The sequence below is a fragment of the Nothoprocta perdicaria genome, unplaced genomic scaffold (genome assembly GCF_003342845.1).
Source record: "Nothoprocta perdicaria isolate Ctin4 unplaced genomic scaffold, notPer1 scaffold_18, whole genome shotgun sequence".
NCBI classification, from domain to species: Eukaryota; Metazoa; Chordata; class Aves; order Tinamiformes; family Tinamidae; genus Nothoprocta; species Nothoprocta perdicaria.
The window spans coordinates 4,704,476-4,730,189 of NW_020454982.1; the positions used below are offsets into that span (position 1 = coordinate 4,704,476).

At 35.2% G+C, this 25,714-nt stretch overlaps 1 protein-coding gene across 4 annotated transcripts in view; it reads left to right on the forward strand.

Annotated features, from left to right (window-relative positions):
• The window catches only part of PHKB (phosphorylase kinase regulatory subunit beta), a 56,058-nt gene that overhangs the window by 20,189 nt on the left and 10,155 nt on the right, over positions 1–25,714 (forward strand). For 3 of the 4 annotated variants that reach the window (XM_026036538.1, XM_026036540.1, XM_026036541.1), the window contains 16 exons: positions 2,910–3,005; positions 4,381–4,578; positions 5,231–5,288; positions 6,496–6,573; positions 6,841–6,999; positions 10,473–10,567; positions 18,072–18,127; positions 18,353–18,446; positions 19,233–19,316; positions 19,692–19,796; positions 20,576–20,658; positions 20,744–20,834; positions 21,252–21,313; positions 21,400–21,562; positions 22,401–22,482; positions 24,507–24,564. In XM_026036538.1, coding sequence (XP_025892323.1) covers positions 2,910–3,005; positions 4,381–4,578; positions 5,231–5,288; positions 6,496–6,573; positions 6,841–6,999; positions 10,473–10,567; positions 18,072–18,127; positions 18,353–18,446; positions 19,233–19,316; positions 19,692–19,796; positions 20,576–20,658; positions 20,744–20,834; positions 21,252–21,313; positions 21,400–21,562; positions 22,401–22,482; positions 24,507–24,564 — 1,562 coding nt within the window. Of the gene's footprint in view, positions 1–2,909; positions 3,006–4,380; positions 4,579–5,230; positions 5,289–6,495; positions 6,574–6,840; positions 7,000–10,472; positions 10,568–18,071; positions 18,128–18,352; positions 18,447–19,232; positions 19,317–19,691; positions 19,797–20,575; positions 20,659–20,743; positions 20,835–21,251; positions 21,314–21,399; positions 21,563–22,400; positions 22,483–24,506; positions 24,565–25,324; positions 25,416–25,714 lie in introns of all 4 variants that reach the window. The other variant, XM_026036539.1, reaches the window with a different exon arrangement.

Consider the following 25,714-nt stretch of genomic DNA (forward strand, 5'->3'; position numbering starts at 1 on the left):
AATGATATTTTACTAAATTCTGAAATGGCAGAATAAACTGCTGAATCAAAACCCGTTTAAATGCTTTGGGAGTTTATTTCCAAGAGATTTGGCATACCAGAAATCATTTTGACCTTAAGTCATGCTGCAGCAGAGTCAGTCTTTGTGCTCATCTCCAGCTGTGCTCCAGTTTCCTTGGAGAAATCCTGCTGAGCACCTCAAGAGGATTTTGTCTGCACTTGCACTAGTGCAACCCACAAAATACTCATTAAGAAATGATGAAAAAGAATTAAGAAAAAAGAATTAAGAAAACACACAAATTCACATTAAGACTTTTTTTTGTAGATATTTTGCTTCAGTATTCTATCTGTACTTGATCTTCCTTAGTCTGCACTTAAGTCAAACGTGTTAAATATACTGAACATGTGCAGATGCTCTGAAGAAAATAATAATTGATTATCCCAAAGTTCCTGTGACTGCTGCTGCTAGCTGCTGGGTTCCAAACTGCTGCTAAATAGAGGAGTTGATAGATGTGCTCATTAGGATCACTGTATTTAGATGATTTGCCCTCATAGAACAGATACATTACGCAGTCCAGCTCGGAGCTTCAGAGAAGAAGTTTGAGATGTAGAGGATGGCAGCATGGACGTGCACAGAACTGTGCTGGATGCGCTGTAACCACATGGACCAAGGGACTGGCAATTGAGATGGGAAGCCTGAGGGCAAGGGACCAAGGGCTGCTTGATATAAGTACCCCTGGCATTCTTTGCATCTCGACCATTGTCTTGGCAATGACAACAACCACTTGACATTTATCAAGAATTTCCATTTCTGCTTTTGTGTTTTCAGACAGTGCTTGTGGTATTGGTGTTACTGTTATATTACTGCAACTGTGATGTCAATGCATCGAGTAACTATTTAGAAGTTAAGATCAATCTTAATTGCAGTTTCAGGTACAACAGATTATATAACCATAAAAAAAGATGTTAAAAGTAATTAGTACAGTGATTAACAGATAATCTTTTTCAGTTAGGACGGCAATTGATTCTTAATTAGTTTCCTTTAATATCCTATGCTAGACTTCATTTTTCCCCCAGTGTACTGTGTAAAACTCTGAAACAAGACTTTTTAATTTTTTATGAAGTGGTTAACATATATGACTTTAGTAGCTGAATTCTTATAACCCTTAGTAGTGAATTAATCATAGATCAATCCTGAAATCTGTGTACCATTATAACTTCTGCTGATGTTGGTGGGAATTGGCTACGGAAGAATTATAAAAGGGGGCGTCTGTGTTTCAGTTTAGTTTTACTAAATACTTTGGAATCATTGCTACTAAAAATACCCAAGCTTGTTATTTTAATTTGATAAAACCATTTGGTTAAATGGTTAACCCAAACCTCTGGGTTTAGTTTGTATTAATACATCATTATTAAATGAATCACATCTAGAGGTAGCTTGGAGTAAATTTTAATGCTAATGAATTCCTAATCTAAGAATTCCTATGTGTGCTGCAAGAATTCCATTTGCCAAGAAGTAAGTGTTGATAACATTGATCTTTCTAGAGCAGTGACTTTCAAAATTTAAAACTGTATCAGTATTCTAAATTTTCCACAGATGATATGTCTGCCTGACTGAAAATTTGGCTTCTAACTTCTTCAGAAAGCTTTGTAGCCCACAGATCCCCCAAAGTGGACTGAGAGTTGAAAGTCATAGCTGTAGTGAATGCCTCTGTGACAGGTCTTCAATGAAATATTTTCTGGCTGGATCCTCAGTTTCTTCTTTAAAGACCAGATCTTGGTCATCACCACAGCAAGAACGGTGACATATGAAACCTTCTCTCTCTCCCTGCCTTATTGGGAGCACATGCACACGGGAAATGGCTGCCTGAAAATTTGACCTTAATAAATAATTTCAGTTATTTGTGTGAGCTGTTTTTTCTGTGTTAGTTTTCTGTATTAGATTCTGTATTAGAGACAAGTGGGTAGTACTTAAGGGTAGCTTAGCTTTTAGAAAGGCTTAGAGGCTGGAGCTGGAGAGGTCTTTTTATTCAGTCTGTGATAAGCATAAAAATAAAATCATTTGTTCTTATAGATAAAATGTTTGCCTATCATATACTGTATTTTTGAGGTTAAATATCATATAAAACTGTAGGAAAGCAATGAAAATGGACTGTCTAAATGCATGTCAGCTATTTAAAACTGCAGTTGAGTTTCTTACTGGAGATAGATCAGAAATAAAGACTTCCAGGCTTTCAGGACTTTGTTCTTCTTAAAACCCTGTAAGAGAATCTGGAAAAATGGTCTTCATGTAAACAATACCATCCTATTTTATGAAAAAGATCAGCATTGCCATCCTTCATGTACTTTTCATGTTTAATTTTTCCTGAAAAGTGAATTGGGTATGCATATTATGAAATGTAATATAGCAGCAGAAAAGCAAGACTTTGTTTGCTATGGATGTCCTTTTCCAAAGTGATATCTTAGATAAATATCCAAGTATTTGTTTTTAACTTGTAATAAAATCTTCAGCATTACCACTTGGAACAGTTCTACAGACAGAGAGAAGCAACTACTGTGGGTTTTCTTTTTTGTTCTTAATGCGGACAGCAGTTCCTGCTGTATAAGAAATAATGGAAGAATTTATAGCTTGAATGAGTGATTATTTTCGTAATTGTTAGTAGACAAATAAGAAACTTAAAGTTTTTATTATCTGACATTCTCTTGCTTTTAAAAAATCTTTTAGCTGTACTTGTTTAAAATGTATTCAACTTGTGTTGTGGTCCTTTTTCTTGTTAAAGTTGTCAGCTCCCAGACTTTTACAGATCAACCTAAATAAAACAAAGTTACTTTCAGCTAGTTTCACCTGATATCCTGATCTATATTCCTGATCTATATTGCCTTTAAGTTGATTTTACATTTTGTTTACAGGGCTGCTCTTGGTCTGTCATATTTGTGGATTTTGATGCCCATAACCGTAATAGACAGACTTTGTGTTCTTTGCTACCCAGGGAGTCAAGGTCTCATGTAAGTAGTTAAATGGAATTCACCTCAACAGAGTGTGAAGAAAGTAAATTGCTAGGAACATAATTCTTAGCTTTATGATAGCTCTTATATTCTGTTTATTAAAAATAGGAATTTGTTGGAAAGATGTTAGATGTTTTTTGCTTCTAAATGTCACTAAATGTGTGGGTGCTTCTCTGAAATGGAATTACCATGGCATAAAATATTAGGTCAGAATGCTCATTATGATGAATTTAGGTGGATTTTGCAGTCTTTCTGGTGACGGTCTTATCTTTGGCCTAATCGCTAAGTGTCCATAATAGACTCAGTGTCTTTATTTTTTAAACAATATATTTCATTCAGGTTTAATGACAGGGGTGGGTGACATTTGAGGGTGACAAAGCACTGGAACAGGCTGCCCAGAGAGGTTGTGGAGTCTCCTTCTTTGGAGATCTTTAAAACCCGCTTGGATGCAGCTCTGTGCCACGTGCTCTAGGTGACCCTGCGTGAGCAGGGGGTTTGGACTGGATGACCTCTGAGGTCCCTTCCAACCTTCGGCATTCTATGATTCTAATTTGTTCTTATATGTAGGAAAAAAAAGATCTTTATAAATTGACAAATATGGAATATTTGTTCTTATTATAAAACTATTACTACAAATAAGTATTTATCAGTGAGTAAATTTAAGTGACATATATACAGATTTATCAAAAAGATTTTCTATTTTAGTGCTAACCTTGAAAGGTAATTTTGATCAATGAAAGTCAGTAAATTAAAATGAGTGATAGTAGAGCATTGTTGTGTTTTTCTTTGTTATGGGACCTGATTGTATTTTGCACATGAAACAGACTATTAATCTCCAACATTAATAGTGTACTCTTTTTATAGAAGAATTATAGTAGAGATATAACAGTGGGTAATTAAAATAAAAGGCACTGTCAGCTACTTCTTTATAGACTAATGCTCTTTTAGATTTTTTTGCTATTTATTATTTGTTAGAGATTTGAAATATTCCAGCAGAAACTGGATTGATAAATTACTTCATTTAGAATGCTGTAGAAGCAATCTTAGCATCCTATTTATTTATTTATTTATTTTTATGGTTTGGACTTATTGATTTTGGCACGAATGTATAATTGAAATGATTGTTTCTTAGCTGCATCAGCAGAAAGAAAAAAAATGAAAAAAATGCCTTATCATGTCAGAATTAGAATTTAAGATTTGTGTGCGTGTGTGTGTGTGTGTGTGTGTATTTCTGTAAGCTGTCCTGTAGTGCTGATATACTAGTTAACAGTTTTTCTTGTGCTTTTAATTCATAATAGTTTCACACAGTCTCTTTATGTATATCAAATGATTCAGAGATATAATTAATGTCTTATTTTCCTCTTCTCTTCCATAGAATACTGATGCAGCTCTTCTGCCTTGTCTTAGTTATCCTGCGTTTGCTTTGGATGATGAGGCTTTGCTCAGTCAAACACTAGATAAAGTTGTTAGAAAATTGAAAGGAAAATATGGTTTTAAAAGATTTCTGAGGGATGGATACAGGACAGCACTGGAGGACAAAACACGGCGCTATTATAAACCAGCAGAAATTAAGGTAAAGAAATACATGGCCTATATAAGATTTTCTAAAATATTTAGATAGTCCTTAAGCTTAAGAAAAAAAAAATAAAGAAAGAAAAAGCATAAAAGCAAGCAACACTACTTTTAGGAATATTGAATTTGGCAATGATACTTAATCTTTTCTAAAGAATGAGATGATGGCTTTTGAGCAGTTTTGAGAGACTGCTAAGTCAGCAAGTTAGTTGTTAATTTGTTTTGTAAATGAATATGCTTCCATTTACATTTAGGCCACAGTTGATTTCACATAACAAATAGGGAAGTTATTTATTATTTAATTTCACAGCTGACTACAAGTTCTGAGTGAACAGAAAAGATTTTTGCTTTTGACCACAGTTTTTATCAGTAAAGGTTATATAAATGAAAAAAAAAAATCCTGAATAGTTTCTTTGAGAAGATAAAATGTAGATGATAAAGCTATTCTGTCTGAAAGAAGGCTGTAGCGTTTGTGAAGGCACAGTGAATCTGCTTTTAGTAAGGCAGAAATTGTAAACTAAACGAAGTTCGTGTACTAAAGTATTTTCACATTGATATTTGTTTCCTGTTGCTTTGAAATGGTTCAGTAGGTTTTGCAAATACATGTTTTAAACCTAAATGTTGAAATGTCTTGTTATTTTTATTCTTTTCAGCTTTTTGATGGCATTGAGTGTGAATTCCCTCTGTTTTTTATTTTCATGATAATTGATGGTAAGTATTACATTCTTCCTCTATAAAGGCATTGTGGAGATAGGTCATAAAGAGGAAAGATATAAAATGATTTTCCTGTCCTAGAAGAATAAGCTGTAATTCAGTGACAAGTATGTCACTTAGAGTTTTGCCTCATAAGGAAAAAACACTCCTCCAACTCCCTAGCACCACCACATATTTCAGCATTTTTGAAGTGAACTCTGCTTTTAAAATGTGATTCAGTATGTGTTTTTTCTAGTGTTTGCATCAGTGCCACTAACTGCATTGACTTTTAAGTCTTAAAGCCTTGCATAAATATCAGAATCTGGCAAAACATGAGAGCAGTGGAATTATTACTCCTAAGAAAGAGCATGTTTACAAACTGGATGTTGTGGCAGACCATTTTATGTTGGATGTTCTGTGGCAAATGAAACTATTTAGAAGAAAGGAGGGTGTAAGGACACTATTGACCAAGTTTTTCTTTGAAAGCCCTGTGCTTCCAGACCTATCTTTTCCATGTAGCCAGTTTTTCTAATAGAAACATTATCACTACCCACAAACCTTGTCTTGGCAATAGGAGACATGCTAGAAATGTTAACAGGGAGACCTCAGGGAAGCCAAATTCACATAGAAAGAACATCTGAATAAGAAAATGAGTCAGGGTTACAATCATCCTGCTTCATAAATTGATGAAATTCTGGCTGGAGTTTATAACATTTACGTTTTTTTCTTTAGAGAAAGAAAACATACGACAGAACATACTTCAGTATGTTCATATATGTAGTTATTCTTTCAGAATACAAAATAATAATTTCATCAACTTTTCTGTTCTGTCAATGAAAGCTTTGTAGTATTTTTAGATACGAAGAGCAGAAATTCTGGCAACTATGTATTGCAGAATTAATTATATGTTTTCTACTAGTACACAGAGGAACTCTATGTTATTGCTTATGGATCATGATCGTTATTATCCAATACATCTTTGCTAGATGATTCTTAATGTAAAACAACTGTTTACACATAAGTGTATTTGTTTGTTCTCTGTTGTATCTTAACAAAAAAATAATTGAAATTTATAGGCAGTCAGAATATCACTGTTTTGTCATATATGCCCCAGGCAGAAGTGTGAGGTTTTTTTGTTTGTATATTCATTTTCACTGTTAAGCACATGGAGTTCACAGAACAGATTCCCCATCCATTAAATGAATTACTTTTTGGTTATTTTTAGGAGTTTTTAGAGGAAATTCTTCTCAAGTAAAGGAGTATCAGGATCTTCTTGATCCTTTGCTTCAACATACATCTGAAGGTATTGTGATAATAATTCTATTATTTGGAAAAATTATGCTGGTATAACTGTAAATTTCTTACTGTATGGTGTTACTCCTCCTCACTAAATTACTATTTGGCATAGCCCTTGGCTTATTACACTGATGGTGGTTTTGAGAGAGAACGAGTGGCGATTCAGGATATGCTTTTCCTCTTTTCCACTCATTTCATTTTGTAAGGGGAATAGTCATATAATGAAGTGCAATGTTATTGATTTACTTAATGTATTTATTTTACAATTCCATAGGGTGTCCTGTTGTACCCAAATATTATTATGTGCCAGCTGATTTTGTGGATCTGGAAAAGAAAAACCCTGGCAGTCAGAAGCGATTTCCTAGTAACAATGGACGCGATGGAAAGTTCTTCCTGTGGGGACAGGCAGTTTACATCATTGCAAAGCTCCTGGGTAAGAAACTGAATTGAAACTCTTATCAGGTTTTGAGTTGTCAGATGTGAAGGATAATTGTATGGGTAGTGTTATTCTTGAATATGAACAAAAATATTGACTTAAGTTTTGAATGGACTGTGGGTGGCATGCATCCTCTGCCTTTGTTCATATGTGATAGGCAAAAATTGCTTTTTATTCTTCATTTGATGTTAGATTTTCATGCTGCGTGCAGCACATTGTAAGCTCTCTAAGTTATTTTGTAGATTGTTCAAAATGGTCTCAATGAGGTAGGCTTCTCATTTGTCTTTTCTTTTTAATGACTGTCCCTCTGAGAAACTATATTACATAAACATGATGCTTACTCTGGTATAACTGTCATGTGTCTGTGCAGTGATGTTTATGAATTGTCTTTAACACTTATTTCAGATTCTTTATAACTAAGCAAGGTAAGTTGAAATTCTGAACAGTTACAATCTCAAAATAAAAGTGATAATCTTTTCTTTAGTCTGTAGTGGTTTTACCCTTACTGGATGAGCATTTGAAGGTGCATTTTGAAGGCTGATGGTTACAGCTTGTGGTGAATTTCAGTCACAAACTTTTATTCTTATTTGAGAGGAATCAGCAACTAGTGCAAAACAGTTGTTAAAATACTCTACTGACCACAGGAGTTTCTTAATATTTCTTATAGGAGAAAGGCTAGTCTATCACAAAGTTAAATCTGTTAATCAGCAGTGCTGATTATAAAATATCAAGAACTCTACCTATTCTTACCTGTTTATGGTTGATACATTTAATTGTACTCCTTTCTAGGTGCTGTTGACAAATACATCAGAATTTTGACCTTATTGGAATGTGTGTTCTTGTGTGTTATTTTGCGTGGTGGTTGTGGGTAATTAGTTGAAAGCCTGACTCCAATGATTTCTGGAAAGGAAAGGTACTAGTTCTTTTCATCATCTGTTCCAGAAGTTGCTGGGCTTGCCTCAGGGGTAGCAATTAAAACTTCCTCTTTTCTCAGCCTCCTGGTTTCTGTTACGTGGGCAAGTACACAGCACCACCTCATTAGATCCTCCCCTGTCTGTGGGCCTAGCGTCTGCCTGTTGCAATTTCTCTGAAAGCAGCAATGTGAGACTGAGTCAGTTCTTACCCGTCTCATTGCCTCTCTCAGCGATACAAAAAGTGTTAGAAGTTCAAATTGTAACTCTGATCCATAGAGGCAGGGAAGCATCTGCCAGCAGCTGTTGGTATTTTCCACATGCCTAAGCTATGATTGTGTGTAGTAGGTTGCCTGTGCAGTGTAAGTAGATGCCCCTTTTTGCTTGTTTCATAACAAAAGGCATGCATTTTGAACAGTGATGCGATTTTTCAGACAGTTTCTATGTCTGGATGAGGTTTGCCAAGTCCTCCTGAATGACACCCTTTCAGAACACAGAAAGCCATATCAGGACACACGGTATTATCTCTTTAACATAGCTGAACAGTCACTGTTATTTTAGTCTTTCATTTAGTTGCTCCCTTTTATCTATCTGTTACTTTTCCTCATGGTTCTTGTATCCTGCTGTGTGGATTCAGTGCAGCCTGGAACTAGGTTACAGGTTGTAGCAATATTTTTAGAGCATAGATCCAAATGGATTAAATTTGTCAGCTTTTACTGATACAAATGATGAGTTAATAAAGAAAACTCTGTTTTTGGATTCCACTAAACTTGTGTTTGTGATTATGGTGATGAGAATTTACTGAAATTCTTCCTCTAAATACAATTGTAAATAGTAAATATTGAAAATTACTTTAAATGACATATTACTATACTTGCATAATTACTTCCATGAAGAAATGATTTTGGCTACATATTTTAATTGCTGAGCAGTGTAAGTCATTGTAAAAGAACAGTGGAAAAACAGTAAGAATTCTGGAAACAGCTTTTGCCTTTAGGAACTATGAGGTAAAAAGGCCACTGATTTTGCAACTTTTTTTTAATAGCATCAATGTAATGTAAGTTAGTAAAGAGTCCTAAGTGCCTTTAGATAATATCAGAAGTCTGCTTATGTGCACTGGTGCCAATATTTTCTTTAAAATCTGTTTTTGCAACTTGTGCCTGTAGGCTAATAAATTGTATGTGGTCATTTTTCAAAATCCAGATTCATTTTCTTGAAATAACCAGCTGTGCATGCACGGAGTATGCACTGTGCCCCGGCCTGCTGTTTCCTGGGGGAAGCAGGATGCTGCAAAGAAGGGAATGAGAAGCAGGATGCTGCAGAGAAGGGAATGAGAAGCGGGGCGTATGGGAGGCGCGAGGGGAACAGGCGGGCGCTGAGGGCCAGGGCTGCGCTCGCCCGCGCAGCTCGCAGGGGCTTCCAGCCTTCCTCCCGTCGAGGCAGGGCCACAGCCCTGGCACCGTGTCCAGCAGCACTTGCCTCCCTATTGTCCTGTTCACTGAGCTGCCCGGCCACAGTGTCCTTGTCACCTGTCCCTTCATCTTCTGTTCTACTCTCCATGCTTTTAAAACACTTCTGAACCTCAACTAGAGCATGCTGGAGTTTTAAAACAGTTTAAATTTAGCCTTAATCTACTGGGCAGGGTAGTGTTCAGGAGCATTTTCATTATCAAAACAGTTTGGTTTTGAATTGCAGCTGAATTTAGGTAATGCCATCGTAAGTTATTTGTCTTTTGGACTAACAGTTCATTTCCCATTGTAATTGTTGACTTATTTATAGGAGACATGAAAATGCACTGTGACCTCTACAAAAAAAACGAAGACAGATTGGGCTATTTCATGCAAAATGAGATTTTGATGGGAAAGTGCCTATTTAAAGGATGTAATAGCTCACAGCAGATAATTAGCCTTATTTAACACATTGAAACTTTTTTACAGGCTGCTTTGACTGGAGTACTTCATTTTCTTTCAGAACAGCAAAAGTTTCTCCATTTAACATTTTCTACACCATGTCTTTTCAAGTTTCATGTATATCTAATTATTCTTCAGTTTCTTCTTCAGCCGTCCTCACTATATAGCTATAGTTTTGTCCCTTTTAGGATTATGGACATGTAATATATGACCTTGAGACAGAGGCTCTATGTTCTTCAGAGCTAAACAAGAATTTGATTCTTGAATTTCTATTCAAAACAATAGGATAATTCCATAAATTGTGGGAAAAGAAGTTTTTTTGTGGGGGGTGTGTGTGTGTATGTGCACGCACAGTAGAACGTATTGTCTGCATATGTTCTTTTGGACATTGTCTAGGAAAAAAATGAAGTATTTTTTAAATATATAGTGTTATACTGGATACTTAGAAGATACTTAGATCTTGGCTGGATACTTAGAAGATAATGGTTTTAAAATTGGTATAATTTTGCAGGTTGTTTTAGTTTGTAAATTGATCTAAAATGAAGATGATAGCAGAACCAACTACAAAAAAAACATTTGCCTGCATCGTTCTCAGAAACTGTGGAAAATACTCAAGTCATTTTATATCTTTATTGTGGTTTCCTTTCAGCTGACAAGTTAGTAAGTCCTAAAGATATTGACCCAATAGGACGTTATGTACCCCCACAGGATCAGCGGAATGTTAGCTTGAGATTCTCAAATCAGGTAAGCATAAGCTTAGCTTAAGTAATTTTAAAACCTAATAAAATGCAATGACTGAAAAAAATATTATCAGTGTGCTATATAAGTTTTTGTATATTAAAGTGCTAAGAAAATATTAAATGCATGTACACTTTCTTAATTGATGGAGGATTTTGTAAGGAAGATTATAGTAAGGTACAATAAAAAAAAGATAAATTAAACATAAGTTTAATAAATGCTAATAAATGCTAATAGATAAGTATATATTTCTCTGAAAGGCAAGATAGGTTAGGAAGGTGAGAAGGAAGCTGCTATTTTTAATCCTTTAAATTAGTTACTACTTAAATGTGGAATTTTCCAAATTCAATAAGTATTTTTCTATGATGAGCTCCTAAGAGCTGCAAGGGTGAGTTACTTTTTGCTATGTATGATACATACATATGTGTTCCTGTGTTTTGCTTACATGCACATGCCTGGTACCTATGAATGAGGCTTCTCATTGTTCACCCAGCACCACTGCGATTCTGTTAATAGGAGATAATGAAAGCTCAGAGACTTCATTTCCCAGTTCCTGTTGTTTGTTCATACATGATGGGTTTATAAATACTACAGAAATTGTACAGCATATGTACATTTAAGAGTGCCATCAGAAAAAAGCTACCTAAAAAGCTACCTAAAAGATACTGAGTGTTGCAGCCCATCCAATTTTTTTGTTCAGAAAATCAGTAGAAATCTTTTTCTCTTGACAGAATTTGAAGCTTGTAAAATTGTCCTGGGCCATCACTTCCCCACGAACTCTATTAATTTAAGTGATTCTTGAAACCATTAACGTGCCCCAGTAAATATTCTGCAGAAGCTAATGAAAGTTAGTTCCAGAGATGCTGTATGACTCACCAGGAAGTCTGCTATTAGAATGGTATTATCATTTTTTTGAGGGTATCATATATATAATAAGGAATTTTCAGACATTCAGAGAAGTATCCTCTACGCTGATGACATCCCGAAATAAGTAGCAAATAGTAACTGATTTTCTCATATCCTATTCCCTTTTGGTTTGTTTGAAGGTCAGTATAGGATTTATTTTGGCAACAGTAAGCAAAATTCAGTAATATAGTAAGAATTCTAAAGACTAAGCACTGTTGAGGGAATTGAAACTTATAATTGAAAAAGGTTCATTTTGATATTTTGCTTCATCACCAAACAATCTAGTTCTGGCCACTTAAAAATAACAGGATATCAGCACAGACCATTTGAACGTGTAATTGTGCTTCTCACGGGCAACCTGGCAGAACTGAGGCTCATTAATCTTTCCCTTTAAATGATACCTTTAGTTGCTTTAGTTTGCTGAAGTTTTGCCTGAAAGTTTCCATAACTGGGATCAATAATAAGAATATTTTTGTTGTCAGCATTTGAAGGGCAATGATTCTAGACAGATATTGTCTTGTCTCTTGGTTTCTTGCTTTCAAATGGGGTTTCTTCTTTAAAATATGCATGGAAATCTCACTTAGATCAAGGTGCTCAGCAATTCCTGTTACTATGGATATCCTTGTGTGCGCAAGAGGATTTGGGGTTGTCAGTTGTTCAGTATCCTAAGTGTGAAACACACAAATGAAGGATCAACAGAAAGAAGCCGTGAGGTCCCGATGCTGCCTGCCTTCCTACGATGGTGCTCCTTTGCTGTAAGAGAGTGATGGCTGCTTTGCTTGGTATACAAAAGATAAAGTCCTTCAGAAGACAGTGCGGGTACTTCCCAAGGTGGCTTAGAAAGGAGGAGGCCCTTCTGAAGTAGGGAGAAGTTGGCAGGTGGGATACAAGGTGCCTAAGGCCACTGTAAGGTGTGAGCAGTGCTCCAGCAAAATGTAGCTGGATGGTGAGTGTCGTGGGGTACTGCCAAACAGGAACGTTTGTGTTGCAGCAGGTACCATGCAGGCTGTGTTACCCTGTTAGGTTAGTATCAGAGCAGAATGCTGCTCCTGGTTTGAAATCAAGTTTTTTTGTCATTCAGAGATTTTTCCAACAAGGTTCAAAAGTGAAAGGCAGATGCATGTGCTGCATGTGCAGCGCGAGGTGTGTTTTCTCAGCAAATATGTCTCTCGCAGTTGAAGTCAGCAAACTTCAGTGAGTTGCAACTGACTGCCTTGACCTTGCTTTTTTATCTGCATTTTATATTTGCTTTAAGAGTTCATCTGAATATTTGATTATGCTATTTTATCTAATTGAGTTAATTAATGCAAAGTCAATGTCAAGCATTTGCTTTAAAGGGGCAGGAAATGGACTAAAAATAAAATACAAAATGAGAACACCATATGTATTAGTTAATTATGTCTTCAGAAGTTAAAAACAGTTTCTTTCCTTTAATGATATCTTCTCTTTCCCATATAGCTAAAGAATTATTCAGTTGAATAGAAAGGAAAAGCATTTCTGCTTTTATAAATTTAATTCCTGTAGGCTGCAAACCTGGAAAAGTAAAAATTTCAGATGTTTGCCTGTATAAATTTTGTCAGTGTACAGTGTTTTGGAAGATAGTATACCAATAGAAAGGCTCTTTATTTGTATTTGAGGCCATATACAATAGCTTTAGAAACTGCTGAAGAATATTTTAAAGATTAATGTGACTTCCATATAGGTAAATTCTGATATTTTGGTGGCACTGAATGTAATTGCTGCAACTACTTGCCACTGAAAAACATGATTAATAGTTTTGTATGGCTTTGTCACTTGAAGAATGTTTGATGCCCATATCATCAGGTAGATTTAAGCAAGCAGTGAAAACTATTTAAAATACTAGAACACCAGTTTTCTTATTGTTTTGAACTACTAGTGAAGAATATTCTTGAATGAAATGACTATATACCTCCAAAAGCAAAAATGCAATGAGAGCTGCAATTATTTCCTTCTCTAAGAATTACCTCTGCAGAGACCTCACTTCAGGCAGATTGACACATAATATGGAAGAAATAGGTTCTTAAGTAATTTGCTTCAAATCATTTCTTTCATCTTAAAGTTTTATTTGGCTCATAATCTGAAGGTAGTCCTGAGTGCAAATGAAACTCTTGGAGGGAATTTAAGGATTTCAGACACGTTCTTTCTTAATCAGGAGACACTTTCTGCAACTATTGACTTCTAAATCATCACTGACACTTCTGGATCTCATACTCAAAATTACAAGGTTTTGTCTACCTATCCTTCTCCCATGGACCTCTTTGTGCTGTTGTTTGTTTTCAATTTATTTTTTAATTAAACAGGAAAAAATATTTTTTCAATTTATTACTATGAATCTTGCCTGCTGTTGCTCTTTTCTGAAAATTTAGTGGTGTTGACTGAGCTGTGTTGTGCAGAAATATTGTAGATAATTTGCTACAAAGAACTTCTGTATCCTTTTGTGGATGTTGTTTTGCTGTTGGCTACTGTCCATTCAAGCTGCAGAGTAGAAGGTGTGGGAGGAGTGTGTACACACGTGTGCTTGTAGTTTCACCTGCAGAAAAATGTAACTACGCTGATCATCAAAGTCTACTCCATTCAGTTTTCTTAATATTACCTTTCTAAACTTACCCATTCATCCCTTATTGTGATTTCACTTTAGCTAAAAAAGCCCAAATATTAGCTGCTACCTTCTTGTTTTCCATTTTTCAGTCAATCCCCTTGAAAACTGGCTGCATAGATATTCTGGCAGTGCTTTGAGACTTTGGAGGTTTTACTGAGGCAAACTGGCATACAGGAATGTAAGGATGTTTATGCAGCTCCATACTACAGCTACTACCTCTTATACCATAGTGACATTACTAACTTGTATAAATTTCTAGAAAACTGAGAATCACTCAGAATTTGTTCTGAAATGGTTTTTACTTTCTTCTAACATCAAATATCATTGAGATAACATGTCCTGTAAGTCAGTAAATAGAACTTTGTGTGTTGACCAACTGTTAAATCTTACGGAAACATATTATCTTTTTAAAAATACATGTTTTATTTACATTTTTGGACATTTATGCTTAATACATAGATTTATATACTTGAACCACATTAAAATATTGCTGAATCAGTAATGGAATTTGTCATTGGGATGCTGAGGAAGCACTTTTAGTCCTTTTGATTGTATACTAAGTGCTCTACTTTGCCAACATACAGACATGCTTTTCTCATTTGTCTTTCTGAACATGATTTTAATTTTAGAAGGCACTAAGCTAGCAGTGCTCTTTCGAGTACTCTAATGTTCTATGCAGAATCTCAAATAGTGAAAATAGGGGATGCTGCTTGGATAGCGTGACCAATCTGTGGAAGCTAATGAACACAAATTACTGATCTGGTGATCTGAAAGCAAACCCCATAACGCAGGGCACTTGTCCGTACCAGAGGGGCTGTATTTTACCATTTGCTGCCTGCAAACTTTGTGTCTGAAGGCCTGTTATTCCTCTTTGTCAGGCACACAGAAATGTCAGAATGAATGACTTCAGGGTTGGTTTGTAAAGGAGTTTTATCAAGATTTAATAAATTAACTATCAGTAGAATTAAAGCTACATCATGAATTCTAAAACTTGCAAAATCTGGTAATAGAGGACAATTTCATTTCTTATAGAAAAGAGAATCAAATGAGCAGTGTGGTCATGTTGATGACTGCTAATACTAAAATACTAATTTCATTGGTCAGTCTCCTTAGAGAGACAGAGAGAGAATATGGATTGTAATATATTATAGCACTATGTTGTAAATTATATACATATAAAGAAATATTTTTCTCAGCTAATTTAACACCCCTCCAAATATTTTGCACTTCATTTTTCAAGAAGAGATCTGTGCATGTTGTATGTTCCATCTTGTGGTGAAGACCTTGGATTCTCTTTGCTAGTTTTAGACTGTGACTCAAACCACAAAGGAAGCTAATGGCAAGCAAAGAGGTTCTTTGTGCTAACAACTTGCTTTGTAATGCTAATGGTATTATAGAACATTAAATAACAGTAGCATTTATTTCCGAGTCCCATTCATGAGTTAAAAAAAGAAAATGGAATCATCCAAGTTCCATTTATTTTGCTCAAAGAAGATAACGCAGACCATTCTTGTTCACAGGGGATAACTCTTGAAATGGATTCTGTACAAGAGGTTACTTTATTATTCCCTTATAATATTTCCGTAACCAAAGAGAAGATGCATAGTTTCAGTTGTTGCAATCTATTTTGGAGAATTTAGTATATAAGGCCTGTTTTGTAACAGTTAAGAAAAATAGATGGTGTTTTTTTGTTTGGTTTTGTTCTGCTTTTCACTGGAACATCTGAATGCTGATTTATTACTCTCTTGTATTTAATTTTATTATCAATAAATGTACTCAAAATTGGCAGAGTAATTTATCTTTTGATTTAGCTTGAAATGTATGCACAGATTTACAGTTAATTAATTAAATTCTCTGACCGCATGTAACAGCTACATTCCTTTTAATGCTTCTGCTTTGATGACTGAGTAGTTGTTCATGTGGACTCCACCTAACTCACTCTGGAAATGGAGGTTAGTGCCCACTAATGATATTGGGAAGAGAACAGCTAAAATGAGTTAAAACAGTTAATACAATTTTAAAATAGATAATTAAAGTTTGAGGCATTCTGGTGTAATTTCTCTTTTGTTAAAGCAGCCTGGTGTGGTAGCAGCCTTGTCCACAAAGCATTCATCAGTATTTACGTGCTTTCCGAGATGTTTTTCCACAGTTTAGCTTGGTGTTCATAGCAGCAAGGGGGGTTAGGTGAGTGAAGCCCAGTTGCTGCCCTTGCAGACTATTTCTGATTTCCTCATCTTGCTCCATATGCCTGGAAAGCCCTGTAGGAAGCATTTTAATTGATGCTCTGATATTGTGCCCACTTTCTCACGCATTCAGAATGAATGGATTTTTTTTGGAGTTTTGAGGTTTCCTGGGGAGCGAGGCAGGAAGGCGCAGGCAAGAGCAGCTGTCCTCAGAGACCGCAGCAGCAGAGCGGCACGCGGCTGCTCTGCCCTCTCATGCCAGGACCAGCATCAGGGGGTTCTCCTTCAGCCTGCTGTGATGGTTTATAACCATCTTATAACATTTTTGGAGAGGGAGAATAAAGATCTGGCTTGTAATTTTGTCTCCTGAGAATACTGGGATATATTTATCATTTGCACAGCATGGATAACGTACTTGAAGCAGCCCTTTTTCCCTGCTATCCAGTGTGAAAAAGTAAGGCAGAGGGGTGAACCTGGAGCGGGGAGGCTGGTACAGTATCTCAGGGAGACAGTGATTGATGGTTGTGTGAAGAGCTGCTCAGGTTGGGGAGCTGCATAAACCTGGACGTGAACACACCTAGAGGGCACTTTTAACAACAATATCCAGATTTGTTTAGTGGAATGTTTAGGAATTTAATGCTTTTTTTCCAGTTTCTTTCACTGTCTTTTATACACCAATCAGGGTGTGTGTGTGTGTGTGGGTAGCTGAGGCTATATGTCACTGTCATTTTTTAAAAAATGGTTATGTAGCCTCTTTCATGAATATTGTATATTTATTTATGGTTTTGGTTTTGTTATTTTTCTAGATCACAATTTACCATCTTCCATAATACCTTTTTTACACTATTTCACACAACTGTGTCTTCTAGCATAAAATCGTTTAAGCAGAAATACATTTAGAAATTACTTTAGAAAAAGATTGCAGTAGCTATCAATAAATTATTTTAAGTGCATCATTCCATGAAATCCAGCATATAGGAAATAGATTTAAATAAGAAAGAAGGAATTATCAATTTATTAAATGTCTTTTGGCCTCAGTATTAAGCCTTTAAAAGAATCTCAGTTTTTGAATAGTGGAAATAGAACCGGGGGGAAACTCCATAAACTATTATAATTTTGAGGTAAAATTGATGGTTTCTGCTCTATTACAAAACAAACCAACCAACTTTTGTTTAGTCAGGGCCTTAACTGTTAAAATCAGACACTGTGTTGTGCCGGTTGTGCTGCAGATTCCCTTGCTTTACGATGGCACATGTAGAAGCCCCAATGGCTCCTGGAAATGAGTCATGTCAGTGCGTACGGTGTGAGTGGCCTTCATATTTGGAGATGAAGTCCTGCCTCGGTGGTGGGCTGGAAGGCACAGTTTGATGTTCAGGATGCAATACATGGTTATGCAGTCCTGCTCAGGCTTTGTTCTACAGCAATCATAAAGTTGGGTGTTAAACTGAAGATGAATCTCAAGTTAGATCAGTCTGTAAATGACAGTCTGTAAATGGCTGCTGGGTTGGGAGAATGCTCTGGCATTTTCTGCCTAGTCTTTGCTTTTAGTTTTAAAAATGTAGTATCTATTAATGTCACTTCTGCCTTCTGTTCGCCCTTTGTATACATTGTAATACTTCTGTTGAAAGCTTATTTCATATAATGAAATACATGAGTGAAAAACATGAGGATCTTCACTTGAAATGGCGTTAAGTTGAATGTCATATTCATGCAGTATTTAAATATTCACATTGCTGTATCTAACAATAAATATTTGTTTAATAAGGCTGAAATATAAGAAATATTTGTTATTTCTTTGTAGGGTCCTTTAGAAAATGATTTGGTGGTACATGTGGCTCTGATTGCAGAAAGTCAGCGGTGGGTATTACTTATTATTGAGACTTCTTCTAGAGGTCCCTTCCAACCTTGAATATTCTGTGATTCTGTGGTTCTTAAAGGAAATGTTTTAAAGGAATGTTTTAATGAAATGTTGAGTTCCAAGGAAGCATGAAAGAAAATCTAGATGCTCATATATCTCATATATCTAATCTGTTAAAACAAAGATTAATCTGTGATTAAAATTTGTCATCCTTTTATTTGTAGTCTACAAGTTTTTTTGAACACATATGGAATCCAAACTCAGACACCCCAGCAGGTGGAACCAATTCAGATCTGGGCTCACAAAGAACTTGTCAAAGTAAGGAATTCTGCATTAATTTAAAAACTATGTTTCTTTGTAACTAAGGAAATTTTTATCAAGCTATTACAGTTGAATCTCTGAGTTTATGTATCCTTTTGTTTTATTCCCACTTACTTATTTATTACAGGTTATCCTAAAACTGGCTTTACATACTTAGCTAGAGCCTTCCTCCCCACATGAAGCCTAGAAATTGTATGTTACCTCATTGCTGTTAACCTGTTACCTTCACTGCTGCTTACCAGCAGTGTGAAGACAATACTCTTAATGAAAAGCAGTGTGAACTGTCCTCTCTCTGTCACGAGCAATATGTTTTCCCTAATTTGTTATTAAAAGGAAGGAGCAGGACCTGTAAATGCCACATCCTCTATAGCAGCTTACTGGGCTGCTGACAGTGCTGCAAATCCCATAGAACTGAATGGCTGTCAGGGAACAGTCTATTTGTATCTTCTCTTCTTACTTCTTACCTTTCTTGCTTCTCTTCATTTTTTTTCCCTTTGCTCTACATATATCCATTTTTGATTAAGTGTAATTAAATATAGTCCTTGAACTAAAAATGCACCAAATAAAGTATTCTTTCACTGTCGTGATTGTTGTTATGTTGTTATGTGGATGCATATATATATATATATATAAATATAAAAGGATTATTTTATTTTACCACAGTTTTACCCATCTAATTTTCTAGTTAAAGCAGAATGCACATAAATCACAGGAATTGAGATAGAGGACTACAGAAAGATCTCTTATCAAAATTTCCTTAGTTTTCATGATTCTTCTTTACAGGCTTACTTCCATTTGGGTGTCAATGACAAACTAGGACTATCTGGAAGACCAGACAGACCTATAGGATGCCTTGGAACATCAAAGGTTGTTGACTTATTATTATCTTATTGTTATTAATGTACATGTTAGACATGGAATTAGTTTCTGAACTTGAAAAACTATTTTAAATATAATTTTAATCTAATTTTATTCACAAATTTTAAAGTCCTTTAAGTGTATTTTGTTAAACTTGTATTTTTTTAAGAAGAGACATGTTCACACATCCAGTTACAGTAACACTTAGCCAAAATAGGCTATATGATGATGAAGTGTTCTGCTTTAAATTAGGTCACTATACTTGATAAATAGCAGAGAACCCAAACACAGATATGCAGGCTTTATATTTAGTGTTTTTTATTAAACAAATATTTATTTTTTTCAAATATTTTAAAGATTAATGGAATGTTTATCTCCCAACAGATTTATCGAATTCTAGGAAAGACTGTAGTTTGCTACTCTATCATTTTTGATCTAAGTGATTTCTACATGTCTCAGGATGTTATGATGTTGATTGAAGACATTAAGGTATTTATCTAACTTTTCATTTTAAAAACTACCAAATAGTCTGTAGAAGAATGAACTGTGCATTTTGATTAAAATATAAGACTAAGAGGGAATGCTGTATAATATGCATGTTCTTTTTAATATGCAAATTGATGATTTTATAATGAATATTCAAATGAATATTCTGCTAGTTTGGTGTGACTCAGTATCTATATGCAACAAAGAACTTGCTCGGAAGAGTTTGTGCGTGCTGGAGTACAGCAGACATTTTGTCTTTGGGAAGATAGGTTTTCTTGATGGGAAAAGGTATGAGATCTTTCTATTAAAGCCTTAGCTAGAGGAAATGTAATTTGTTTTTGCACTAATATTAAAACCTGCCTTCCTTCCCTAACTCTAGGGAAGGCAGCAGTGCAAAGTTCACTTGCTAAATCTCTTTTCCTCGAACAGCTATTTGCAGTGCATAGAAATCTGCACTGGTTATTTCATGCTAGTGTTCATGTTTCAAGACCCAGTTTCTCATGCATACTCACTAGGTCGTTATGTGTAGTTCAGGGCCTCGTACTGTCTGTAATCAGTGTATATGGTAGGAGTTATTCTCAGAAGCAAGCTTGAAAGCATCTTCTCCAGAAAACATCTCTAACTGTAAATGTTTAAATATTAAAGTTTTTGTAACTATTTGATTGTTAAGTGGTGCTGTTATTTTAAGACGGAAATTGTTTTCATAAGTTGCCCTGTGTATTCTGATATCTTGCACTTGTGTATATATATAATTAACTGTCTAACATATATTTCTTACTTAGAATGCGCTGCAGTTCATTAAGCAGTATTGGAAGATGCATGGTCGCCCACTGTTTGTTGTACTTATACGTGAAGACAATATAAGGTAGAGAGAAAGAGAGAGGAAAGCATCATTTGTCATGTGACTTTACCTAATTACAGGATTAATGCAATTCTGTTTAAAATTTTAGAGGGAGCAGATTCAATCCAATATTAGATATGTTGGCAGCCTTTAAAAAGGGAATTGTTGGAGGAGTGAAAGTTCATGTTGACAGAGTACAGGTACGGTTTTTCTTTGTTTTTTTTTCTGAATGTTGTGTTCATAATTCCTAGTATTAGTACATATATTCTCATTTCTGTGTAAGTTTTAAAATATTTAGTATCACAAAGATATTGTGTGATAAACTGTATATAGCAAGCAAAAGAGTATCAGAACCCCAGAAGAAAAGACATTAGCCCTAACAGATTTCTGCTTTAAGAAAGACTTCAAGAAAGAGGGGGAAAAATATGAAAGATAAGGATACATGGAACTGCAGACAGAACAACTACTTGCCTAATGTAAACCACTAGCAAGATAGTGAGAATTTGGCTCTCAGATCAAATGACTACTATATAAATATATACATCTATATACGTATATAGATAGATATTCATATATGGCTTTTTTTTCCAATTTCAATTGTTAATTTTTCATTTCAGACACTAATATCTGGAGCAGTAGTTGAACAGCTTGACTTCCTAAGAATCGCTGAAATGGAAGAGTAAGGCTATATGTAAATAACAATGATAAACTTTGATAATTAAAATGTTTTCTGAACTGTGAAGAAATTATATACTTATTTTTTAGGACACCTGTATTTAAGAGCTTGGAGGAGTTGGATCTTCCAAAACATTCAAAAGTCAAGAGACAGTCTAGTACTCCAAATGTTTCTGAACTTGAGCAGCAACCAGATATAAACATTAATGACTGGAAAAACAAGTCAACATATGAGATTCTTCAGAAACTGAATGTAAGAAAACTTGATAAAAATACACTTTAATGCTTATGAGGTGATAAATAATGCACTGTTATTCTTCACAGCAGCCTACTGAGATTGACATCATCACTGTCACTGCTTAATGTGGTCTTATGTGGACTTTCAGTCCTTTTAAATATAACTAATAACATACAATGTTGAATATTGTTCATCTCCAGGGAATTCGGTTCTTGATAGTCCTTAACATTTTAGAACTGATCCTTCCTTCCTCACTCCTTTAGAACTGATGTTTTAAGTATTTGCTTTTGTTTTTCCCAGCTATCCAAATCTTTCTCAGGTAAAACATGTCTGTCTAAAAGGGCAGCCATTTGTCATGCAGTATAAGTATTTTATTTCTAGACTAAATCAAAAAAATCCTTCAGCAGTAGGGATTCATTATGATAGACTGACTTTTTAATAATAGCGAGGGAGAGTTCCAATCTCGTAGTTTTCCTCTGTCTAGGGACTACCAGTGACTGTTTTTAGTTAAAGTATCCTAGTTCAGCAGGAACATATCACTTGTTCTTTGTGGTTCACATCGTTGCTGTAAATGACAAAAGCCAAGAGCAAAAAATCAGGAAATATTTTTGAGGCCAAATTACAGCAACTTAGTATGAATCTAGAGCAGCCTCTGCAATGAGCACTGAAAAGGAAAGGGGATACATAGGATATTAAGTAGTTGCAATGAAGGAACATTCCTTCTTAAAAATTAATTTTATAATTAACTTGAGGAAAAAAGAGGCTATCTTGTTTAATTTCAAATTTGTAGTAGCTAGGTGTCTTTGCTTCATTGAAAATCTGAAGGTTTGGGTTTGGGGTTTTGTTTCCTTAGGATTGCAATTGCCTAGCAAGTCAAGCATTACTCTTGAATATTTTACTCAAAAGGGAAGGACCCTATTTCATCACCAAGGAAGGTAAGAGCTACTTTCATTTGACTATTCTGAATATCTGAGGATGCAGCTGGCTGTGTGGCTCTAATGAACACGAATAATGGCCATGCATGCAAACAGTTGTGTAGCTATTTTCTTCATCATTAAAGCAATTTCTACTTTAAATAGGATATGCACATTCATAGAGTGGAATGAGCTGCAAAATGTATGTACTCTTACGTTATTTGTATGCAGCTTCTGTGCCTGTTTGTGATTCTGAATACGTACATATAAAAAAAATGCACATAATCTTGTGTATTAAACTGCAATTCAAGACCCTTTGTATGACTGTATCAGTGTGAAATATTTGGAGCTTTATACTGATTATTTCTTAAATTTTATGTAATCTGACTTTATATCTGTAGTTTACCTTGCTTTAATTTCATGCAGTAGAGTTTTAAATTAATTTAAGATCATGCAGAATATCCTGCTAGGCTTGTTGCTTATGCTGCAAGTTTCTTTTTTTTCTCCAAAAGACTTTGGTTTGTTCACCTGCCTTTGCTTCCTCTCAGAAAGGGCGGGGGGAGAAAAAAAGAAGTATTATTTATTCTTATTTCTCAAGCACTGCAACTTACTACTTCATGTTTTACATCCCTGCTTCATAATTTTGATGGGGACAGCTGGTACTTGAGATGAAGAGTTCTGATGTTGACATAAGTAGATATTCTATCAATATTGATATATTAAAAAGGTCTTGGAAACAATACAGAGTAGAACAAACACCACTGTATTTCAACACTGGATTGGATGTTAGCCAAAGTCATGGTCAGCATCAGTTCACAAGGCATGTTGGGGCTTCTAAGTGAACTATGCAACACTGTTACCTGTACTGTTGTTGAATCACAGCAGCAACCTTTCCTGTTCTGGAAACACCTTGAAGCAAATTTCTAAACTGCATGAGCAACCAACATAGAGCCATTTTTGACCATTACATATTGACAGCGAATTTAAAAAAAAAAAAAAAAAAAAAAAAAGCCCTACTTGATAACATTTAAGAAATACTGTTGTGCTTATGACTTCATAATTAATATGTACTAGGTCTTTTTGTTCTATGCAAGATGAAGCAGTAGGTGGTGATAATCTTTTTAATATGCACCTTGCTTGAACAGTCTGAATCATTGACTAAAGATCCTGACCTCCTACGACTGGAGATTACTGAAACTGACATTAAATAATCACACGATCAATAAAAAATAAACCTAAACATAAAAGCCAGAGTACTAGCTGACAGGCACTAGGCTTCATATCCTTAGGCTGTGATTTGTGACTCAACTTTCACTACTGATGTTGAGGTTCACCACTGAGTGATTGTATGAAATCTACATGATAAACTTAAATAATGGAACATTCAACATAACAGTCCTCACTTTATCCCTGCACAGTCGAATAGATACCACTGTAGCAGGTTGTTTCACTACAATCACCTGTGATTGACAAGTGAAATTTATCTATTGTTCTGCCTAATGCACTGTCATGTAATAATGCAACTGTACCAATAAGTTCTGCTGTAGCACATCTTTCTGACTTCTCTTGATAGGTATTCTTACTGAATTCCAGTCCCTCTGGCTGCCATCAGTCTCTGATTTGCATAGACATGAGTATGTGCAGTCTCTGCCTGATACCGGGATGTATGGAAATGGGACCATATGTCGTAACTTTCTAAGCTTTGTCAGGATTTTCCTTTAGAAAACTCAATCCAATGACTAAGAGCTGAAACAAATACAGAGCCTCATCCTGAACATGGAGACTTTGTAAGGAATTGCAGTTCACCTTTGCTAACAAGCTCCCCTATCCCCTGCTAAGACACAACTATAAAAGCAGATCAAAAACATACCCCTGCTTTGGAGTTCTATTTGTCCCTGAGGATCTTGTCCAGTGTTTTGTCTTAGTACAACATCTTGGAGTAACAAAGGCCTTCCTGTACTTCTTGAATTCTTCTCTGAAGCTTTGTTTGTTTGCTGTGATGTAGAATCAGTGCTCTTCTCATTTCCTACACTTTACATGTTTAGGTACAGTGGCTGACCATATTGAAAGAATCTACAGACGAGCTGGGAGCAAAAAACTCTGGTTTGTATACAGTTATCATAATGTTTCTTTTCTGCTAGAAAAATGCATGGTTTTTCCAGCATTTTTCCCCAAGACAAAAACCAGATCCTTACATATTAAAAAGAGATAAAATGGGCAGCCTTACTGACAAAACTGTCATGTTTTAGTGCAGCTGAATGTCTTGTCCATAATGCTTTAAAATTTTTGATTTTCTTAGTATTATCTTTTTGAACATAAAACAGCAGTAAACTATTTTTGAACTTTTATTTGCAGAAGGAAATTTCTAGTTGAAATCAAATAATGAAAAACATATATAGTTTTAAATTTCTTTTTTAGGTCTTGGTAAAATAACATCAATAGCTTTATGTAGTTAAGGTTAGGTTATCAAATGAAAACAGTGTTGATAAACTTACACAGTTAGTTGCTTGTTACTCTGAAATAATTTGGTTTGACATCAAAAGGTTTCAGCAAGTGGGCTGGTATTTACACATTTTTTATTAATCTCTACCCCGAAGCTTAGCAGAAATTCCATTTCTTATTATCAAAGAAATGATGTGAGCCTATGCTCTCTAAACAGTACTAACAGATGAGTTTTCAAATTTACAAACTGTTTTTCACTTTTCATTTTAGTTTGTTTATACAGTTAAATGGACGTTTTGCCAGTACAGTAGATGCTTTCCTTGCTGCCATTTTAATTAGTAAAAATCAAGAGCATTTTTAGAAACAAACCATGTAAACTGTTCTTCATTTCTCTTCCATGATTGCCATGTGACACACATAGGTTGGTGTTGCGCTACAGTGCTGCATTTGTACAGAAATTTTCTTCTTCCATAGCTCCACATATTACTACCTTACTGGTACATGGGAAACAGGTAAAGTGCCCAGATGTCTGACATGGAGCTTCATGAGATTTTTTTTTCTGGCTTTTTATTTGCATTATGATGGTATTAGCTCATGCCTTTTTGAAATGCTTTGCTCTCTATCTTAAGGTGCACCGCAGTCTTCACAGGAATCAACACCAACTGGTTGCTGAATTTCATACTAACATTATAAAATATTACAGCTTGTTCACCAGCTCTGTTGAAACATATATTTTTTTTTTGCAGCCAGAAAGCCTATGCTAGAAAATGCTAAAAGGTTTATTATGTTTCTATTTTGGCAGGAAAATATT